The sequence below is a fragment of the Sarcophilus harrisii genome, chromosome 4 (genome assembly GCF_902635505.1).
Source record: "Sarcophilus harrisii chromosome 4, mSarHar1.11, whole genome shotgun sequence".
Lineage (NCBI taxonomy): Eukaryota > Metazoa > Chordata > Mammalia > Dasyuromorphia > Dasyuridae > Sarcophilus > Sarcophilus harrisii.
This window is the reverse complement of record NC_045429.1, coordinates 216,020,967-216,043,376: the sequence shown is the minus strand read 5'-3', so window position 1 is coordinate 216,043,376 and position 22,410 is coordinate 216,020,967. Positions and strand designations below refer to the sequence as shown.

Sequence of the window (22,410 nt, the reverse complement as noted above, 5' to 3'; positions counted from 1 at the left end):
GTATCTAATTTATATTTTAATGTACTTAACATCTACTGGTCATCCTGCCATCTGGGGAAGGGGGTGGGGGGTAAGAGGTGAAAAATTGGAACAAGAGATTTGGCAATTGTTAATGCTGTAAAGTTACCTATGCATATATCCTGTAAATAAAAGGCTATTAAATAAAAAAAAAATAATAATAATAAAAAAGAAAAAAATAAAAGAAAAAAATATGCAAAAACACAGATTCTTATTATTTCATGGCCCATTTATTTGACACCACTGAAATAGAGGATTTATGAATTTACTTTCATTAAATATAATAAATCAGAAACAAACAAAAAAAAAGAAATTAAGTAACATGCCTCAGAAGCTTGAAGACTTGATCCCTGGGGTTCCTGACTCTAAAAATAGCCTTTATTTACCTGTCATTATCAGTTCATGATAAACATCAATCAACTGACATTTACTGCCACCACTAAGTTCAGGTTAACCCAGATAAGGATAAAGAAATGAAGTGACTTAAAAAAAAACCCACAAACATATCAATTTTCATTTTTAATCTATCAGTTCATTTAACATGGATTAGAAAAGCCTAAACTTCATTTCTAATTGACTAAATCTGCTCACTCAGAGACAATTAGCAGTCTCTAGTATCTAATGAATAGCACAAAGTATATACTTAGTCATCATTTCTCCTTATTGATGCTCCTGTGCCATCTAGTGGACAAATAAGTGAAGTTTTTTTAAAATGAAAAACAACTGAGAAACCATTAATACAATTTTCATCCTCCTTCATTTAAATCAGGGACTAACTTTATTAAACAGTCTTTTCCTCTTTAAGAATCTTAAATTATAGCCAATTTGGGAGGTAAGATATAAAGGCATGAAAAAGTTAACTTAACAGTATAAGGCAATAAATGACAAAAGGAGGTGGCTATAGTATTGTAGAAAGGACCCTCACTCTCAGCTTTGAAATTTAACTATATGAACTTAGACTAGTTATTACAATTTTCTGAGTTTCTGCCTTTATTTCAAAAATATAGATAATGATACATCATAGAACACTTGTGAGGAAAGCAAGATCACTAATTTAAATTTATTTATTTTAATATAACTGGTAAGAATAATAAATGGGTTAAAGGAAAAATGAGATTAAATTAGGTTGGATTAGGCCTCCTAGAAAGGATAAAATTTGAAAACAATCTAAAGGAAAGTCTGGGAAGAGAACGAACTGCACATAAAATTTTATTTAGAAGAGAACAAGTAGATAAGACAGCAGTCTGGCTGGAGTAGAGTTTCAAAATGGGAGTAAAAGGAGAAAAGACTTTGTTGGAGCTATATAATAGTTGTGAGACTAAGGAGTTTGTACTTTATCCTCTAGGGTAACAATATCTTGCATTTATATAAAACCTACTGTGTATCAGGCACTAGGCTAAATGCTTTATAAATACTATCTCATTTGATCCTCAGAATAACACTGGGAAATAAATCCTATCCTTTTCCCCATTTTACACATGAGAAAATTGAGTTAAACAAAAGTTAAATGAGTTGCTCAAGGTCATAGAGCTGGCAAGTGTATGACAGTATATTAGGCTAGATTTGAACTCAGGTCTGACTTCAAACCCAGCACCACATTCATTGTGCCATCTCACTATCTCATGGAGTGTTACTAAAGGTTTTGAACAAAGGAATGACAATCATAATGGAGCTTTAGAACGTTTAATATAGTGAGCATGGATTGGAACAGGAAGAATAGGAGGCTATTACTATATTCCATGAGGGATGACTTTGAAAGAGTGCATCATAAAATATAAGTTGGAAAGGGTACAAACCATATTTGATGACAATTTCTGTGTCATGTACTTTGCCACTGTGATGAAATCAATGGAACTCAACATTTAAAAAAATACATAATTGAAGGAAATGCTAAATTTCAGTAAAAGGTTGGTGAAAATATATATAATTTTATGGACACTCTGAAAACTATATGGGGACTCCATTTACAAACTCTTGTTCTACATCAAAACAGAGAAGCAGTCATCCAGGCCTGGCCCAAGTCCTCTAAAGAGAGAAGGCAATTGTGTTAGAAAGTTTTTCTTTAAATCAATCCTAAATCAGTCTTGCTCAATTCCATGCATTGCTCCTAATTCTTCCATCAGAAGCTAAGAACAAATTTAATACCCCTTCCCTATACAGCCCTTCAAAGACTTGAAGACAGTTCTCATGTCTTTTCTTAATAGACTAAATAAGCACCCTTATTTCATGTACCATGGATGGACTGCTCTAGATGTTCTTCAAAGTTCATCTTAAAATAAGTTAGGAAGAACTAAATTCAAAATTCCAGATATAGTATGGGCAAGACAGAGTACCCAGAGTATAAAGGAGTGTTCACCTTTTTCCTTATTTATGGACAATATGATTCCAACTATGGCAATATGCATGAAAAATATCTTTGAGATATTTTAAAATATATCTAATTTTTTTCCTATTTACAAGTTTAAAATTTTTTTTTAAAAGCTTTGAGTTCCAAATTTTCTCCCTCCTTCCCCTGAGATAGCATGCAAATATAGATTATATAGGTGCAATCATGTAAAACATTGTATTTTGTACAAGAGTCAAATAAAAAGAATGAAAGAAAGTGAAAAACACAGGCAAACCTGAGTTCTATGCAGCTTCAGACACTGTGTGACCCTGGGCAAATCACTTAACCGGTTTGCCTTAATCCACTGGAGAAAAAAATGGTAAATCATTCCAGTTCCGTCTGTATAATTACTCCTATGGAATTGTCTTAGATAACTCTAGGGCTAAGAACAACTCAATCATTTGCAGTTCATCATACAATATTGCAATTACTGTGTTCATTGTTCTCCTGGTTCTGTTCACTTCACTTTGCTGATGCAAAGTTCATACCAGTTTTTCCAGGTTTTTCTGCCATCCTACTTGTCATTTCTAATATCCCATTATAATCACCTAACCCAGCTTGTTTAATCATTCCCATTTGATAGGCATTCCTTTGATTTCCAATTTTTAGCTACCACAAAAAGAGCTGTTATAAATATTTTTATACAAATAGACCTGTTAGTACAAACAGACATATTTGTACCAAAAAAAGGGGGGGATATCATGTCCCCACCTTTCTTTGATATCTTTGGAATGTAGACCTAGCAGCAATACTGCTGGATCAAAGGGTATGCACAGTTCCCTTTGAGCATAGTTCCAAATTTCTCTCCAAAATAGTTGGATCAGTTCACAAACTACTCCAACAATAACATTAATGTCCCAGTTTTCCCACATCCCTTCCAATATCAATAATTTTTTTTGTCATATTAGCTAATCTAATAAATGTGAGATAGTACCTCAGAGTTGCTTTAATTTGTATTTAAATGAGATATTTTAAAGATAAAATTTATAGGACTACTGGAAAAAAGAGAATGGAGGAAAGAAAGGTATTAAAGATGATTCTGAGATTTTCAATCTGGGATACTGTTGTACTATCGGGAGCTATTGGAACACACAGGAGCCACTTGACAGTGGCTGCTGGAGATCCAACCCAGATCTGAAGAATGGATCTCCTCTTATGAGAGGATGATATGAGGAGACTGAGAGGCAGTTGCTATTCTCTGATCTCTCTGACTGAGAGACCGTTACATTGTCTGACCTCTCTCCTCTTCCCTCTGCCTCCAATTTATCTCATTCCTACCCTGCAACACCTGTGTCAGCAAAGGCTGCCTTGCAACTCCGTCAGATGTTATTCACAGCTTTGGGGGCTCTCGGAGAATTGGACTGTCCCTTAACAGGACATTAAAAAGATAATGGTACCCTTAACAGGTAAAACAAATAGGGGAGTAATGCAATTGTTTAATTTAAAAATTAAGAATTATGTTTTTATTTTTAATTATAGCTTTTTTTTTTTCAAAATATATACATGAATAATTTTTGACATTCACCCCTACAAAACCCTAATTTTTTCTCTTCCTTCTTTCCCTTTACCCCTTCCCTAACTGGCAAGTGATCCAATATATATTAAACATATGATCCTCTATAAATATTTCCATAAATATCATGCTGCACAATAAAAATGAGATCCTGTAGAGGGCTGAAACTCTTGAATCATTGTAGTGAGGTCGGTTCAAGCACTTAGGGCCAATTACCAATTGGGCAATACTCTATGGGTATGTGCTTGGGTTATGGCCCTTCCCACTATCCTGTGCTGGCTCAATAATTGGTGTATACAGAGAATTGTAGGACGGACTATGAGATGGAGTAAGATTAGCCAGGGTCACTCTCTGGGTGGGAGACGAAGAAGGAAGGTTGCAGAGATTTTGCTTCCATCCAATTCAATACTACCTCTAAAGACCAAGAATAAAGACTAAGGACTTTTGCTTATCCTGACTCTGGCTGATTCTAAGGTAGGGTGCTAACATGGTCATCACAAGATCCAAATGGAAAAGGAATGAGAAAGAAAACAAAATGCAAGCAAACAACAACAAAAAGAGTAAAAATACTAAGCTGTGGTTCACATTCAATTCCCACTGTCTTCTCTCTTGGTGCAGATGGCTTAATTCATCACAAGATCATTAGAACTGGTCTGAATCACCTCATTTTTGACAAGAGCCATGTCCATCAAAATTGATCATTGTATAATCTTGCTGTTGCTATATATATAACGATCTCCTGGTTTTGCTCATTTCACTTAGCATCAGTTCATGTAAGTCTCTCCAGGCCTCTCTGAAATCATCCTGTTGATCATTTCTTATAGAACAATAATGTTCCATAACATTCATATACCATAACTTGTTCAGCCATTCTCCAACTCAAGGGCATCCACTCAGTTTCTTGCCACTTTAAAAAGAATCGCCACAAATATTTTTTACACATTTGGGTCCCTTTCCCTCCTTTATGATCTCTTTGGAATACAAGCCCAGTAGAAACACTGCTGGATCAAAGGGAATGCACAGTTTGACATTCCTTTGGACATAAGAAACTTGTTTTTACAACAAACTCAAAAATATAAAATGAATTCCCCAACCAAATAATTATTGATTCTTTTGGATAACATTTTGCTATATTAGCACAATTGGAAGTTGAGTCTAAATTGTCATTAAAGGCTAGGAATTTGCTTTGCACAAATCTAAAGTTTTGCTGAAAGTAAACAAATTAGTCTTTATTACAGTAGATAGAACTGCTTAGATGGTAGGCAGACAAAAAATTCTCATAGGCATATACATTTTGAAGTCTAATATATAAAACCTTAAAGTGTTTTTATTTAATATCTTTCTTTTTTTCTTATTGTTTCTTAATCCGGGATCTATAAATTTAAAAACATTAACAACCCAACCATTTTTCAACTAAATTGGTTTTCTTTGTAATCCCATCTTTTAATTTTATGCATTTAAAATATTATTTCAGGAATGGATCCATAAGCTTCAACAAATTGCCAAGGTCAAACAAGGTGTCAATGACACAATAAATGTTAAAAATCTCTTCTGAATGAATCAATTTATAGGAAGAAGCTAAAGAGTTCGAATATATCCTATTTGAATAGAATTTGGAGATGCCAGAAAATGATTACAGAAATGAAAACTATTAAAAAGCAAAAATAAAATGTATAAGGATAAGCCATCTGTCTATATTCAATATTTTCCCATACTTATCAAATATCCCACCTTAGCTACAAAAACAATTAAGATATCAAATTTCCCCTTAAAGAGATTATAATCAACAAGGAATGAGAAGATTCATTCCAAGGCCAATGTCTAAGTGGTTAAGGTATCAGGAAAAGCTCTGTGAAGGAGATAATATTTTAGTTGGGCTTCAGTAGAGAGAAGTGAATGGTCACTGGGCAAGAATTTATTTCTCTCCATTGAAGTCCAGCTCAAACACTCTCTCTTCCACAGAGCCATTCTGGGTATCTTAACCACTTAGACTGGCATAAAAACCTTTGTTTAAAATCTCACTAATATATGCATATGTGATATATTATGTTAATAATATAATTGTTATATTATATATATTATAATTATAATAACATAATAATATTGTTATCATATTGTTTCATTAGACAGTAAGGATCACTTTGAAGGTGATTAATATCTGATGCAAGGAAGGTAGGTGGTTCAGTGGATAGAGTACCGGGCTTCCAGTTAGGTAGACCCAAGTTCTATGCTGCTTCAGACACTAGCTATATGACTCTGGACAAGTTATTTAACCTGTTTGCCTTAATCTACTGGAGAAAGAAATGGCAAACCACTCCAGTATCTAAATCACATGGACAAGTACTAGCACAGTAGGGTATATAAGACCATGAAGAATTAGATATGATACAACAATGTATGAGACACAAAATGAATGAATCAAAGATCTTGATTACAAAAAATGAGAAACTTTACGTCAACAGGTGATGATGAAGAATTCTGGATTTGGAGTCAGAAAACTTGGATCAATCTGCCTCTTAGCTCTTGTCTGACTCAGGACATGTCACTTATTCTTTCTAGACCTCAAATTTTATAATGTATAAAATAAGGATGCTGGAGTAAAAGTTCTGTAAAGTATCATTACAGATCCAGAGTTATAATTTTATTTAAAAAAGGAAAAGGGCAGTGGAACGGGAAAAGGGAGAGCAGAAGAATGAATGAAAAAAAATGTTTTTAAATGTTATTATGCAGTATCCATTAAACACTGCGTTAAGGGTAGGGAATATAAATACAAGCAAACTCATAGGAGGAACTAGAGAAGGATTGGAGTGATACAAACTATCTGTATAATATAGTTTCTTTCAGGAAGAAAGTAAATGCCCAACAAGAACTTGTACACAAGTATACAAATGTGATTACAGAAATGAAAACTATTAAAAAGCAAAAATAAAATGGATAAGGATAAGCCGTCTGTCTATATTCAATATTTTCCCATACTTATTAAAGTTATGGTTTACTATGGTTACTATGAATTCCTAGGTGTATTCAATTATGAAGGATATAAGAGTAAAACCACATGAAGAATCTCTTATCAGAAATTTTTGGCATTTAAATAGCAGCTGTGCTGCTTACTTGTGGGATCTTGAGTAAGTCACATAATCTTCCTAGTCCTCAATTTCCTCCTTTGCAAAAGGATGTGGTTGGTCAGGATGACTTCTAAACTCTCTTCCTCCCTTAAATGTCAGGAACTTGTATTTTCTGTTTGCTTCTTTTCTCTGACAAAGAGAATGTCCTTTTAACTGGAAAAACAGAACAAAAATGACTAACAAGGAGTGGATTCTCAAGATAGATGAAAAAACAATAAGAGAGCACTTGATACCTCTTGATGAAGTAAAATGACCTGGCATATATGAATTAGGTACTTAAAGAACTTTTGGGTATGATTGCTAAACTGATGCAAGTGACAGTTAAAAGTTGTAGGCAATGAGAGAGGACAGGAAAAGGGCAGAATACATGATTTTCAAGTAAAAAAGAAAATGAAATTTGTAAACCATAGGCCAGTGACCTTGACTTCTATTATTGGGAAAATTATAGAAAGTATTAAAGAAATGACTAATCCATTATTAATCAGAAAAATGCAAATTAAGACAACTCTGAGATGTCACTACACACCTGTCAGATTGGCTAGAATGACAGGGAAAGATAATGTGGAATGTTGGAGGGGATGTGGGAGAACTGGGACACTGATACATTGTTGGTGGAATTGTGAATACATCCAGCCATTCTGGAAAGCAATTTGGAACTATGCTCAAAAAGTTATCAAACTGTGCATAGCCTTTGATCCAGCAGTGTTATTACTAGGCTTATATCCCAAAGAGATCTTAAAGAAGGGAAAGGGACCTGTATGTGCAAAAATGTTTGTGACAGCCCTCTTTGTAGTGGCCAGAAACTGGAAACTAAGTGGATACTCCTCAATCAGAGAATGGCTGAATAAATTGTGGTATATGAATGCTATGGAATATTATTGTTCTGTAACAAATGACCAGCAGGATGAATTCAGAAAGGCCTGGAGAGACTTACATAAACTGATGTTAAGTGAAATGAGCAGGACCGGGAGATCATTATATACTTCAACAACAACATTATATGATGATCATTTCTGATGTTGTGGTCCTCTTCAACAATGAGATGAAACAAATCAGTTCCAATAGAGCAGTAATGAATTGAACTAGCTAAGCCCAGCTAAAGAACTCATGGAAATGAGTTTTGATTTCCTTCACAGGTTAATTGTTCACTATTTCAAAGTCCATTTCTTTTTGTGCAGCAAAATAACTATATGGACATATATACATATATTGTATTTAACATATGCTTTAATATATTTAACATGTATTGGTCTACCTGTCATCTGGGGGAGGGGATGGGGAGGAAGTAGGGGAAAAATGGGAACAAAAGGTTTTGCAACTGTCAATGCTGAAAAATTACCCATGCATATATCTTGTAAATAAAAAGCTATAATAAAAAAATGACTAATCAATATGAATATCCAAAACTAAAACATTGCAAAGAACTGCCACGGCTTCACCAAGAATGCTTCATGATCTACCATGAAATGGTAATGAAATTGCTTGGAAGAGAAGTAAGGAAGGAAACAAGAACTTAGTAAGTGCCTATTATACGCTTGGCACTGAGCTCCCACTTTACAAATATTTCATTTTCTCTTCACAACAACTCTGAAAAAATGGTGCTATATCACCCCTATTTTTACAGTTGAAGAAAATGATCCCCCCCTCCCCCCCAGGATCACAATGGGACCAGCTTTTGGTAAAATGGAGGGAGAGGCAAATTTGGATCCAATATATAGAAAACACTTTTAATAATTAAAGCTACTCAAAAGTTAAAGGTACTGCTTTGATAAGTAGGGGAATTCTATGCCATCAGAGGTCATCAAGCAAATGAATAGTTTTTCTGTGTATCACAGTGGAGACTGTTCTTTGGATACAGGTAAGATTAGTTGGCATTAGGATTCCTCCCAAATAAGAAATTCTGTGGTTCTATGAAAAAGCCTCCAACTTTTATATGATATGATGTCATATGATATGACGTATTTTTTATAAGTCCATAAGAAAAAGATCTTCATAACATAACAGAAGTGCATTTATTCTGGAATTTGAAGTCTTTGGCCTATTTAAGTAAAATGTTTCTAAAACAGACTAATTTCCCAAATGTTTCTATAGCTATTTTAATTTTTAAAAGTTACCCCCAATTGCACTTTGGTAAAATGTGGGAGGAATGTCACAATTAAGCTTTTTTCATTCTGGTAAAAGTATCTAGAGATATTTGTATAAAACATTTCTAGATCATTTTTTTTTTGCTTTTGTTTTTAAATTAAATACTATCGTAAATATATATATATATATATATATACAGATGATACACATTTTACTTTTACAGGCATATATGCTTTAGAAATGTGATATGTAACCCCATGAGTGTCAAGTAGTGAAGAGAAAACAGCAATTAAATTTAAACAGTGATAAAAAAACCAAAACCAAAACCACAAACCAGGTAATACTTAAAAGTTACAGTGTATAAATGTGTTTGTGCATGAATAAGAGCTATTTGTAATTATAAACCAGTCATTTGTGTGGCAGAAAGCCAGGCGGTAGAAACTAGAAGAGAAACCTGGAAATCAGCTAGCTGCATTAACTGAAAACTGTTAAAAAGAAGGAAGAACAAAACAAGAGTGGTATAGAAGGCAAGTAAGTTCTCTCTGACTGAAAGAGAATTACAGTAAATGAATATGAATATGGTTTCCCCTTTTCCATCTGTTTAATCATAAGAAGGCATATTGGAGGTTTTGGTATTGAATAAGTGTTTTCAACCAATACAGGAGGAAACTCAGGACAGGCAGTAGAATAGGATGATCTCAGATAAAAAAAGAAGAGTCAGAAGGCAATTAGATTCCTCCCTCCAAAATGTAAATTGATAGTTAAAGGTAGGTAATACAGCTATGAATGGGAGACACAAAGGGTATCAAAATTTTTCTTCCATAGAAAAGAAAAGTCAATGAAGTAGTAGTACCTGGAAATAGTTTAAGGTCAACAAAAAATAATTGAATTTGTACCCGGGTTTTTACAGTTCATCAAATTTTGCTCAATTTCTTATGAAAGGATGTATTAGATTTTAATGATCCTTTATTTTAATAGAGATCTAATAAAATAAAATAAAAGCCACTCTCCAATAGCAAAGTGGTCTAAGGATATCAGTTCTAAAAAAGAAATGAAAACTTAACAATATGAAAGAATCCTTCAAATTACTTAAGAATAAGAAAGTAAATGAATATGGCTGAAATTTTCCTTCACAACTATCAGATATGAAAATGGAAATGTTAGAGGGTCTGTGGGAAGACAGATATTAAAAGAGAGTTGATCAATTTATAAACTATCCAACTCTTCTGGAAAACAATTAGGAATTATTCTAGAGAGTTACATGACTTTTTATACTCTGACTCAATGATACCACTATTAAGGAAAAACTACAAGGAGACTAAAAATTAAGGGAAAAGTTACATACATACAAAAAAATTTACAGTGGCATCTTTGAACTGGAAGCAAATTGGCTACCAATCAATTGAGGGATATCTAAAAAAATGGTGACTTATGATGAAAAAAAAAGACAAAGTAAGCAGAACTACAACAATATACAGAACCATAATATCATGAAACAAAATAACAATGGCAGACATCATCAACACACTGATCAATGCAGTGACTAATTATTTGACTTCTGACAGAGAAACAAGCCTCCTTCCTCTTAGCAGAGAAACAATGGATTGTAGGTGAAGAATAAAACATTCACTGTCAAATATGGACTATATACTATGAGGTGGAGGAATGGGAAGTCATTGTAATTCACAATAATAAAGTGGTCTTTATAGATGAAATTATAGTGCTATAAAAGATTGTAAGTAAAAAGGTCAATTTTATTTCATTCCATGCATTAAGGGGTTCTTTGAGATTCTGATACTCACAATTAAGTCATGGAAAGTTTAAAGATTCCAAGGCTTCTATCCTGTGAACCAAATTAAATACAGGAGGAAAGGAATTCATCACTGGAGAAAGTTCCAATTTGGAGATCTTAAAGTTAAATATTTTGTTAGAAGAACAGCTTTCAATTTGATAAGAAAAAAAAACAAACTGGTTTTTTATAGATGGGATTTTGTCTTTAAACATTAAAAAAATCTAGTGAGGATATCTTGAATTGAACCTGTTATGCCTCTGTATCTAAGAAATATTTGCCAGTTGATAAAGTCCACACTTTGATCAATAACGCAAAATTTAAATGTCATATTGTTAAAATCCAAAATAATATTTTTAACTATACCTAAAATAAAATGTTATATAAGAAATAAGAACCTTTTATTGGCCTTCCTTTCTCCATTTTCCTCCCTTCAGTTCATTTAGCATATAACTCTGGGATCATCTTTCATAAACTGTTGAATGACATCATTCCCTCTTTCAAGAACATACAGTGGCTCCTGTCTACTGGATCAAATCTAAATTCTTCAACCAAGCATTCAAAGTCCTTCATCAACTAACCAATCCTCTACTCCTCCCCCAACAACATTCCTCTACCTAATCTCTAGTTATTTCCCAGACTGTTTCCTTTCTGTCTTCCAAGAGTCTTTTAGTCCAATTTTCTTGCTGTTTCTCATACTGATCTTTGGTATGAAATACCCTTCTCTGTTGGATCATGCTTCTTGGGATATAAGACAAAAGAGATCCTAACTTTTTGTAAGAAACTTCTCTCACCATTCTGTTTTATCAGTTACACTCTTATTTTTATAAGTTCATATCTTCTGGATCATATTATCACATATTTATTTTATTCCTTACTTAAAGTGGCACATTTGGTTCCCCTAATTAGACTGAATATTCCAAGGAAAGAGATCAATTTCTCTGCTATGTTTTTTCCTTACCTGGTGGGTACATAGCAGTTACACAGTAACTATAGAAATTTAAAGATTTTTCTTTTATATCCACTTCACAAAATGTTTGCTGAAGAACAAATTGACATTAAGTAAGAATGTTAATGTTTTTTAGTAATTAAAGATAAGGAAGGATATGTTGAAAAGAATAAAGCATCTTAAATATATGTAATATATTTAATAAATATATTAAACATACAATTTTTTTTCCCAACCTGAGTCCACACTAAATCATTAACTATAATCTTTCTTAACAGCATTACCAACAAAAAAATCATATATATTTTGCTGATTCCTCATCATGGTATAGTAGTGAACCTAGGTTTTTAAAAGCTAAATCAGAGATGCAAGGTCTGCTAGATTCTACAAAGTTGCAATGGCTTTGAGTATACTTTCTAAAAACAAATCTAGATAAAATTCACAGAGATTAAAAAAAAAAAGGTTGAATTTTTTTCCCTAACAATTTATTAAGGATTTCTGTTAGGGCATGGAGGGGTTACTATTTGGTATGCTGGAGGCACTGATCACATCAATTTAATCATATTTATCATAAACCACTGAATTTGATTTAAATACTTGCAGAGTTTGTCTGTATGGTTTTGAAGTGGGTTAATTCTGATAACATCAGGAGTGATTATTTCCCCCTCCTACTAGTTAGAAGCTGGTCATACTAGTAAGATTTATGGAGCTTAAAATAATGTGTCAAACAAAGGAAATATATTTAATATAATTAGTTCTCATGTCATTTTGAATCTTTTATCAATTTTGAGATAGTGAATTATTAGTGTAAGCAATTACAATAATAGATCCCTTAAAGAATAGTTTATTTGTCTTATTGCTTTAAGTCTAACTGCTTGTTTACATGCATGTGAGAATATGCCAAAAGATAGATTTCATGAATTTTTGAAAATTTTAGTCACATGCACAAAAGAAGATAAAGGCAAGTGAATCAATGACTACATTTATATATACAACTGCTTTTTCTTTTTTGAGAGTGGTGAAATCATAACGACTACTTTAAAAAGTGAACACCATAGTACTACTAGTATTGATCACAACAGGAAAATTTGAGAAAAAAGCCCTAACTTGCTATTTTATCCTCCAATAAGTATTTATATCTATAAATGAATAAACATATCCACAATGAAAAGTTTGAAATAAAGACATACATTTGGACAAAAATTAATGGAAAAGAAAAGGAATTTTCTAAGACTGCTCATTGGTTAATGCAAATGAATTAAAATGTCTAAAGTTGGTTACTAAGATGTGACACTAAGGGAAGTAATATTGTGTTATGAGGAGAAAAAGCATTAATTTGAAGTCAAAAGACCTGAATTTAAAGCCTGAATCTTCCTTTTCTCTTCTACCTTTGTGACTTTGGGCAAGACAACTGTACTTCTCCCATGTACATTCTCCCAAATTGTCTTGTTTATTCTTATTTATGTATACACTATCTTCTCCAATAGAACATAATCTTCTTAAGGCAATGGCTGTTGCAGCTGTCTTTGTTTCTCCACTACCTTGTGCAGGGTCTGGTACTTTTATGCTTCCTGATGGACTGAAGAGACTGCATCAGATGATTTTTAAAGTCCTTTTTAGATTTAAATTTATAACCCATTGATGATCCTTGAGAGAAGAGAATTTGTCTTATTTACCTTTGTATCTATCTTCTTTGGTACTCAGCACAGTGACATACATATGCTTCTTCTGTTCTCTCTCTCTTTCTCTTCCTTTTTTCATATATGCATGCATATTTATTTGTTGAATTGATGAAAAACTTTGTTAAATAGGCGATCTTCTTCCTCTCCTTTCCCCTACTCCCAAAGTAATTAAAAATCACCAAAGGATAAAGAATTCTTAATTTCAAATAATTATTATTAAGCAAGAATTTATTACAGAAGATGTTTCATTCATCATATACTCATGCACATATACACCTAAAGACATTCATAAAAATGCAATCAGTCATTTTTAGATTGATATTAGACAGATAGGCTATTATGGGAATGCCAAAAGCTGGTTGTCTTACAGAGACAATGGCAACTTTGGTATGTGCATGATAGGATTCTCAGAGAAATCCATTTCCTCTTGCAAATGATTTAATTTATCAGTGTTCTGATAAATCCAGGCTTATTAGCTCCTTCAGTTCCTCTTATTTGGTATTACAAATGTACATATGCATATTACTTCCTGGTCAGGTTATTGCACCCAGTAGGATAATAAGGTACTCAAGGACAAAGAGTGTTTTTCATTTTGTTTTTGTATACTCCTTGCTTTGCATAGTACCTGATAAGAATATAGGCTAAATAAATGTTGTTGAAATTCTTGTGTTTGTATTGTACCTCTAATGAAGTGTTCTTTGGTATATACTTAGCTTTTAATTTTCTAGTAATTTGTTTTTCACAGAAAAGCACTCCACATTCACATCATTCTTCTACTTCTGTTTATTTCAACAGACTGCCAGATTCTAACTTGCTCTTGAAATTTTTCTATTAATAAGCTGCTTATGTTATATAGTCATAATTGTCAATTCATTACTAAAATATTGATTTCACTATAATAGTAGCATGCTTCAAGAAGTAGTTGTTTCCTTATCAGTAAAAGTGAGCAAATTATTAAGTAGCAAGGGAGCTAGGTGGCACAGTGGGTAGAACACTGGTTCCATAATCAGAAAGACCTAAGTTCAAATACAGCCTCAGGCATTTAACTAGCTGTGTAACCCTGGGCAAACCACATAATTACACTACCCACTGTGCTAGGTATAGAAAGATATAAGATCCTTGCCCACATGGAGCTTACAGAACTGGAGATATTAACAAATTATGTTTATATAAAGCCTAAAAAGTGTAACAGTTCTGAGTCAAGCTTCAAATCCAATCTTCTAATTCCAAATATCCAATTTTGTTTTCATTATTTCAGTCGGCCTCTCCAAAAGTATAAATGCCCTGGAATAATTTCCTTAGCTAGTCTTGAATACATAGCTATATCACTCAATCAACAAAGTACACATCATCATAGCCAGTGCGTGCGTGCGCACACGCACAAACACGCACCCATATCCAACTTTAAGGTTTGCAAAACACTTTTTAAAAACTCACTTCATCCTAACAAGTCTATGAGGCAGATGTGATCCATTTAGCAGACAAAGAAACTGAGGCAGTCAGGTTAAGTGACTTGTTCAGGGTCACACAGCTAGTTGATGATAGAGGGAGGATATAAATTCAGTTTTTCCTGTTTCCAGTTCCAGTACTTTATCTTGCTATCTAACTGCTTTATTAAGCACTTAGTATGTGCCACATACAATAAGTGCTAAATTGCAAAGGTATAAGAAAAACAGTCCTTGCTCAGATCTGGAATTCTGGAAAAAAAATTGGGGATTATGAGAACAGAATGTTGTATGTGTTATCATATACATATCAATTGTTTTTGCTGAACCATTTTTCTTTTTTAAGGGAAGAGTATTCAATTTTGGAGAAGAATAATATATCTAGACATAACAATGATATGAAAACAAAAAGCATCACTAAGTTTTTTTTTTTTTTTTTTTAAAGACCTAGGGTTTTTTAACCCTAGGTCTGCAAGTTCAGTCGTGTATTACATATGTAACCTCATAATTAGTAAATGACATTTAATTTCACTAAAAAAACAAAAAGGCAAAGTGTCTACAATAGAGAAGGTGATAGTATAGTACTCTATCTTGGGTATCAAATTTTAAAGAGAACACTGAGAGAGGACATCAAGAAGGCATTGACCAGGACGGTAAAGGCACAGGGTATTACATAGTATGTGAATCAACTGAAGGAAATGAGGATGTTTATCCTAGAGAAGACAGGGACATGGAAGTCGTTTTTAAGTTTGTGAAGGACTGTTAAAAGGAAGAAGGAATTTGGTTTGTTTGGTCCCAGAAACCAGAACAAGGAGCAATGGGCACGGCACATTAACAGAGAGAATGACCATAGATGACATTTTTGTTAGGGATAATACATAGAAGAAGGTGGAAGGGATACAGCATCTCTGGATAAATCTATTATAGTAGAGTATTAGATATGGCTGGATACAAGGCAGCTTTAGTGAATGACTCTTAAGTGTGATTTTGCTGGAAGAGTGGAAAAACAGCTGTGAAGAAAATAATTTGTCTTAACATTTTGAATTGCTTTGTCATCAACAAAATCATGGAAAAAAACACTGGCATATTTTCTTGACAACTATCCTGTGAAAAATAATACAAGTGTTATATATTATAAATATTAAAACTGAGGTTCACAGTACTTAAGTGATGTGAATCCACAGGCACAAGATTATTAAGTGTTAAGAGTCGGGAATTAGAACTAATTCAAACACCAATGTAGATGTATGACATGTAATCCAGTAAAAGATGTTGGATTAGTGTAGGAGAAATTAATGCTTCTAGGAAAGTATTTCAAATAGCAATTTGGAGGGGGAGGGAGGATTGTAGCAAGAATTAGCATTTTTAGACTGAGTGCCATTTATTTCCCCAAAAGACTTAAAAAAGACATGATGGACAGTTTGTACCAGTTTTGTAAACGCATCCAAATATAAAACCAGATGACCATACTGGTTTTCTTTCTAATGTTGTAGTCTGTTAGAACATAATGCCTTAAAATGTCAAACTGAGACTTTACTGACAACTGATTAAAACAACAAAAATCATGCCAAGGGGTAAATGATTACTTTCTGGCCCAAGTATAAATTTGTGTCAAAAAAGGGATTCTGAATTTCATACTGAGCACATTTGACACACATTACTTTTATAAATCCTCTCTGCAGCAGTTAGTTTGAATGCTTAGTCTGAATATTCAGTCATCATCACCATAAAAAATCTGAAACATATATTTACTTTCCCCCAAAAGATTCTCTCCTCTTTGAGATAAATCAAGTTCTTGATTCACTTTAATTAGATATGCTTGAACAAACAAAACAACCCCACAAAATACTATAACAGATAACCAGAATATACATAGTTCTGTGTAGATACTAGCATAAACTAAAAGGCACACAATGAAAAATTTGAAATAAATTTACTCTCTCTAGTGTAAAAAACATTCCAAATTAGAGGAATAATTTAAAAATATATGCCATCTTATTTTTAAGTAGAAATTTCAAAGACTATTGCCTGAAATTTGCCACTGTTTGTCAAATACTTCTTAATTACAGAAAAACAATATATATATTTGGCAGTTAGTGACAAGAGCTTTTAGTTTTGTTTGGACCAGATTTCTACAGTATATGAACGAGCATACTGGCTATTTGATTAACTATCTCTATGGCTAGAAATCTGGAATAAAGAACCAGCAGCAAAGATATTACACTTATTAGTTCAAGACTAGGGGCCTCCAACTATTTCAGAACTTCAAAATCTATTAATAAACATATGGCAGAGTGGAACTGCCATCTGCTGACAAGACAGCTCAGATATTACAAATGTGAAACTGTACTAATCTTTGAATTTTTTAGTAGAACTTTTATTTTATATATGTCATTATACATAAGGCTTTTGATCCACATGTTATTATATGTAGTATTTAAATTAGTAAAAAGACAAATCTATGTACTCTCTTAAGACTAAGTAGATATTACATAAACACCTGCTTTTTTGGGGGGAGGGGATAACCTTTTCAAAATTATTTCATAATTTCTTAAGAAAACCAAATTAATATTACTGTCAAGACTACCTATAATCCCACATGAAATCAACAGCTACCAATTTAAAGCCCCTCTGGCTATAAATTTAATTTTAATAAATTACAAAACATATGACCAAAAAAAAATCACTATAAATTACTTTACTTGGAAATTCTTCTACTGACCCTTCCTAAAGTATTAAGATACTAATATAAGTGTCAGAATTTGTATAGTATAACTTTGGCATGCTATCTTCAGGATCCATATTCTAGAGCTGCTTTATAAATTGAAATCACTTTAAATAGTCACTGTAATTCAGAAACTAAACTCCTCTAAGAGTATATAAGGTAGATTATTTATAAATTCTACTCAATACTTAAGTATCACACTTTGGTTTCAATATAGGAAGCTTCAAAACTCAGAAATTCTAAATTATTAAAGGTTCTCCAACACTTGATCCTGTCTGTTGATGTCTACTTCTGTTTTCGTTAAATTCATCTACTGTCTCCAGTATGCCCTCTCAACTTCTTTACACATGGAATGACCTTCATATTCTTTTTCATCACTTTTTCAACATCCAATTCAAAACTCTATGCATATAATCTTTGATGAATTATGATGAGGAATCCACTCAACATAGAAATGATTGGTTTACATTATATGCACTTGCAGTCAATCACTGAGATAAGACAAAGGAAGCTTTCTAAGGATCTGAAAGCTTTTTGGACTGCCATGTCACAGATTTGACTCCGGTAATAGGAATTCACAAAGTTTTTGTAGTCTTCAAGCAGACAATGGATGGTCAGATGGTATAGGGGATTCCTATCAGTTATGAGTTAAATAGATAATCTCTGACCTCTTCCAACTCTTAAGATTTTGTGAGGCTTTGTTCTGCACAGCTCCAGCAATTGTTCCTCATGTATGTGTTTTATTTCTTCAACTAGAATGTAACCTCTTTATCAAACCAAGTCTTTTAATTCTAGTATAATCTGCACACAAAGTAGAAATTGCATAACTCTTAGAAAAAACAGTCTGTGAATGTTTCCCCTTTCTATGGAAGTCTCATTACAAATTCTGTAGTGAGAACAGAATACAAGATTTTATAGTCATAAGATCTGGGTACAAATTCCAGTTCTGCCACTTACTATGACATTTACACAAGCCCTGATCTATAGACATAAAACATTAGTGCTTTAAAAAAAAAGTTATAATTTTTATATATGATGCACAATCATTTTTCTCAAAAATGTAAGAATGTGGGTGGGCCCCAATGAGGTAAAAAGATACTGATTTTTTACTTTAAAAAATTCCTCTAAAATAACAATGAATTTAAAAAAAAGAAATAATGATGAAATTGTACTATTTCTTCTTAAGGGTTCTCTGAGTTTTACCAATCAACATGAATAAAACATATTTTTACTATGCTTTGTTCACAAAATAAGATTCTTTCTGGTTTTATGACCTCTGGCAAATAACAATCTGATCAGTTTTGTTATAACATGTGAAAGACATGGCGTCCTCAATAAGTACTTCACATGTATAAAATGGAAAAAATATTCTTTCACATATGATAATATAAACATTTGTATATGATAATATAAACATTGGTATGCTGTTGCTAACTATACAGTACTACTACAGAATAAGTATTGTAAAGTTAAAAAGTTGAATATGTAATTTAAGAACTGGAAATATGTTAGCTCTGGAAACATGTGGTTCTTTAAAATACTTCTAATGCAGGAAAATCATATGATCACATACCTAAGAGCTGCAAGGGGACCTTAGAGGCCCCCTATGGCAATACATTTATTTTATAGATGAAGAAACTGAGATTCAAGGAGGTTAATAGACTTGTCCTAAGTTCACACACATGGAAAAAGGAATTGAAGCCAGAGTAAATTCTCTAACTTTAGAGTTGGTACTCTTTTCAAGAACAATACTCTGTCTAAAAATAATTTTTTGGAGCTGTTGAGTTGACAGATGTCAATTTCCTTAAAACTTTCCACAAATTTCTCTTTTAATTTTTTCTTAACACATAATTTGTTGAACCTACTATTTTCAGAACTGTAAGGATCTCCTTCCTGGTGAGGGGGGAAAAATCTCTTTACTAATGAAGATAGGTAGGCAAAATATACACCAGTTTTTACTTCTCTTCTAAACTGCATTTATTTAGCATATGTTTAAATTTCAATCACATCTGTCCCTTAGCTAGATAAAAAGTAAGAATCAAGTTTATTACATTCTAGAAGAAAAAAATTAAGGAGAACTGTGACTAAGAGATGAATTCAGGTTTCCTAATAACTTAGCTCTTTGGAGAAGAAGAGGGATCAAATCTAAATGATGTAGCATCTTTGCATAACTTTGTGCTCTTTTCCTTTCTATATTCAACCATGAAGGATCATAGTTGATTTAAGAGAACAAAATCTCACCTTACAGAACAGATTCATTTCTGAAATGTAGTCAACATGATTAATATAAAACCAAAGAACCTAATTAGAGGGATTTTTGAATCTCTATAGTTTAACCTTAGTTTTACAGAGCTGGAAAGAACCTCAGAAAGACTAAATTATTTCTCAGCCAAATAATGTGTAAACACTTCAAATATAGTTGGAGAGTTAATTTAAAAGCTTACTTTGTAACAAATGTAGTTTTAAACCAAGTCCAACTCCCAATTTCTCCCCTCCCCCACCCAAGTTTTCTATCAAAGATATCCTTTCTCTGTGGGTAACCTCACTCATTTTTAATTCTTCCTTCTCCAAGTAAATAAATCAACATTCTAACCTATACTGACTCTGCCTCTGCATTATCTCCTATCATTTATCTTCTCAGTTCCTCGTTGCTCAAGTTCTCCCTTGAAATAAGTGCCATATCATGTATACTTATTGTGTATCTAATTTATATTTTAATATATTTAACATCTAGTGGTCATCCTGCCATCTGGGGGAGGGGGTGGAGGGTAAGAGGTGAAAAATTGGAACAAGAGGTTTGGCAATTGTTAATGCTGTAAAGTCACCCATGCATATATCCTGTAAATAAAAGGTTATTTTTTTAAAAAAAATAAGTGCCATAAAATAACAGGCTTAAATGAGATGGGCTTTAAGGTTCCTTCAGTCTCGACAATCTAGAATACTAACTACTAGCTTACTTCTAGCTTTTTTTCTCAGATTTTCTGTCAAAGAGAAGTTTGGTGCAAACCCTAACCAACGTTGCTGCTATTTCTATATATATTGCTAGTCACTGAACAATTCTCTGGGCCTCAGTTTCCACATCATGAAAAGTTTGGATTAGACAACCTCACGGTCCTTTTCAGCTCGAAGTCATTTGACTTAAATTGGTTCCTTTTAGACTGACTTAAAAGTTTAAACTGGATCTTTCCTAGGATTGGGCCTGAGGAAACAGCAGAACCGGGAAACGGGCTGACCACCGTCCTTTTGAGAAATTCTTCACAGAGAAGAAAACGAAGTTTTGTTCAAGAAAGCCGATTATGGACGCTAATATTCCCTAGTATCCCTACAGAAGGCAACGAGACGCTGGGGCCAAACTTATTCAGGGAACGGAAAAGGGCAGGGTCTTCCCAAAGCCAAGGAGAGCGGCGAAGACCCAATGGCCGAAAACTGCCCTGCCCGCCCGCCACCTCAGCGGCCCCGCTCCCGCAGCTCCCGTCTCACACCGCCGAGTCCGGCTAGAGCCAAGGAGCCCCGTCTACGGCAGGCGTGTAAGGACAAAGAGCTCGCCACTCACCTCTTCAACCTCGATCTCCTTATAGTCGATTTCTTCGAAGTTGAGGACCTGCGAGGGGGTCTCGATCATCTCACCCGCCGAAGAGGAGGAGGAGGAGGAGGCAGCCGAGGCGGTAGACATGATGCCTCTCGGCAGCCAGGCGGCCTCCCCGACACTCGTCCGGACCGACCTTCAGCCCGGACAGCGACAGTCCGGGGACCCGGGAGCCCGGGGAGCCGTGGCTGGGGTAGCGGCCGAGGCCGTGTCCCGGCTCAGGCTCTACTGCGTTTTCCGGTCGGGGAAGAGAGGCCCCGCCTCCTGGCCTTCCGGTTCCGTTCTGAAACCGGAAGAAGGGGCCGCGGTGTATCGGTCGGGCTCTGCTCCTTGGTCCCGGCGCGCTATGCCCTAGGGGCAATAAAAAGAAAAGACAGTCTCGGCCGGAGCGCGGCGCTTCTAATCTGACCTTCAGCATAAGTGCTCCTAGTGTTGGGTTGCAGATCCGCCTCCCTAGTTGGGAGATCCCGCGAGAGCTGGGCTGCCGGCCGGAATAAAAAGCGCGAACCGACGCGCTGCTCTTGGCTGCGCTGGGGAACGGTCGCGGTGTGTTTTCCTGGACAAAGCGGAAAGTCTTGAATCGCGGACTGAGTCGAACGGAGTACGCTCCCTAATTTGGGAAGGAACTTCTTAACCCCGCCCCTTGAGCCCTCTGTGTGGGTGGGGGGCGGCGGCGGCGGGTAGGAAGCTGCGCTCCTGCGGGAAGGCATCTTTCCTCCCCGCTGCGGATTGCTGGACTCATCACCATAAACATGCGTGTCCCGCCTTGACCTTCCCCCGTAATTCGAGCTGCGGCTCCTGACGCCACAGGCACTCCATTTAATGACTGTGACTTTTTTTTTTTATCGAACATCTGCCCCTCAGTCTAATGCAAAGTAAGCTTATGCTAGTGCTTCTGTGCCCAAGGAGTCAGTAAAGGGCTTCGGACTCCTTCTCTGCCAGCAGCAATAGTTCCTCAAATACTTCTCAGTTTTGAGTGATGCTCTCTCTTTCTCTCTCTCTTTTTTTTTTTTTATTATAGTAACTTTTTATTGGCAGAGCCCATGACAGGGTAATTTTTTTTACAACATTATCCCTTGCACTCACTTCTGTTACGTTTTTTCCCTC

General features: G+C 34.5%; 1 protein-coding gene across 3 annotated transcripts in view; it reads right to left on the bottom strand.

Annotated features, from left to right (window-relative positions):
- The window catches only part of MAP3K7 (mitogen-activated protein kinase kinase kinase 7), a 77,281-nt gene extending 55,733 nt beyond the window's left edge, over positions 1 to 21,548 (bottom strand). For 2 of the 3 annotated variants that reach the window (XM_012549217.3, XM_023503113.2), the window contains exon 1: positions 21,271 to 21,548. In XM_012549217.3, the coding sequence (XP_012404671.1) occupies positions 21,271 to 21,390 (120 nt within the window). In that variant the 5' untranslated portion in view covers positions 21,391 to 21,548. The remainder of the gene's footprint in view (positions 1 to 21,270) is intronic. The other variant, XM_012549218.3, reaches the window with a different exon arrangement.
- Between the last annotated feature and the right edge of the window lie 862 nt (positions 21,549 to 22,410).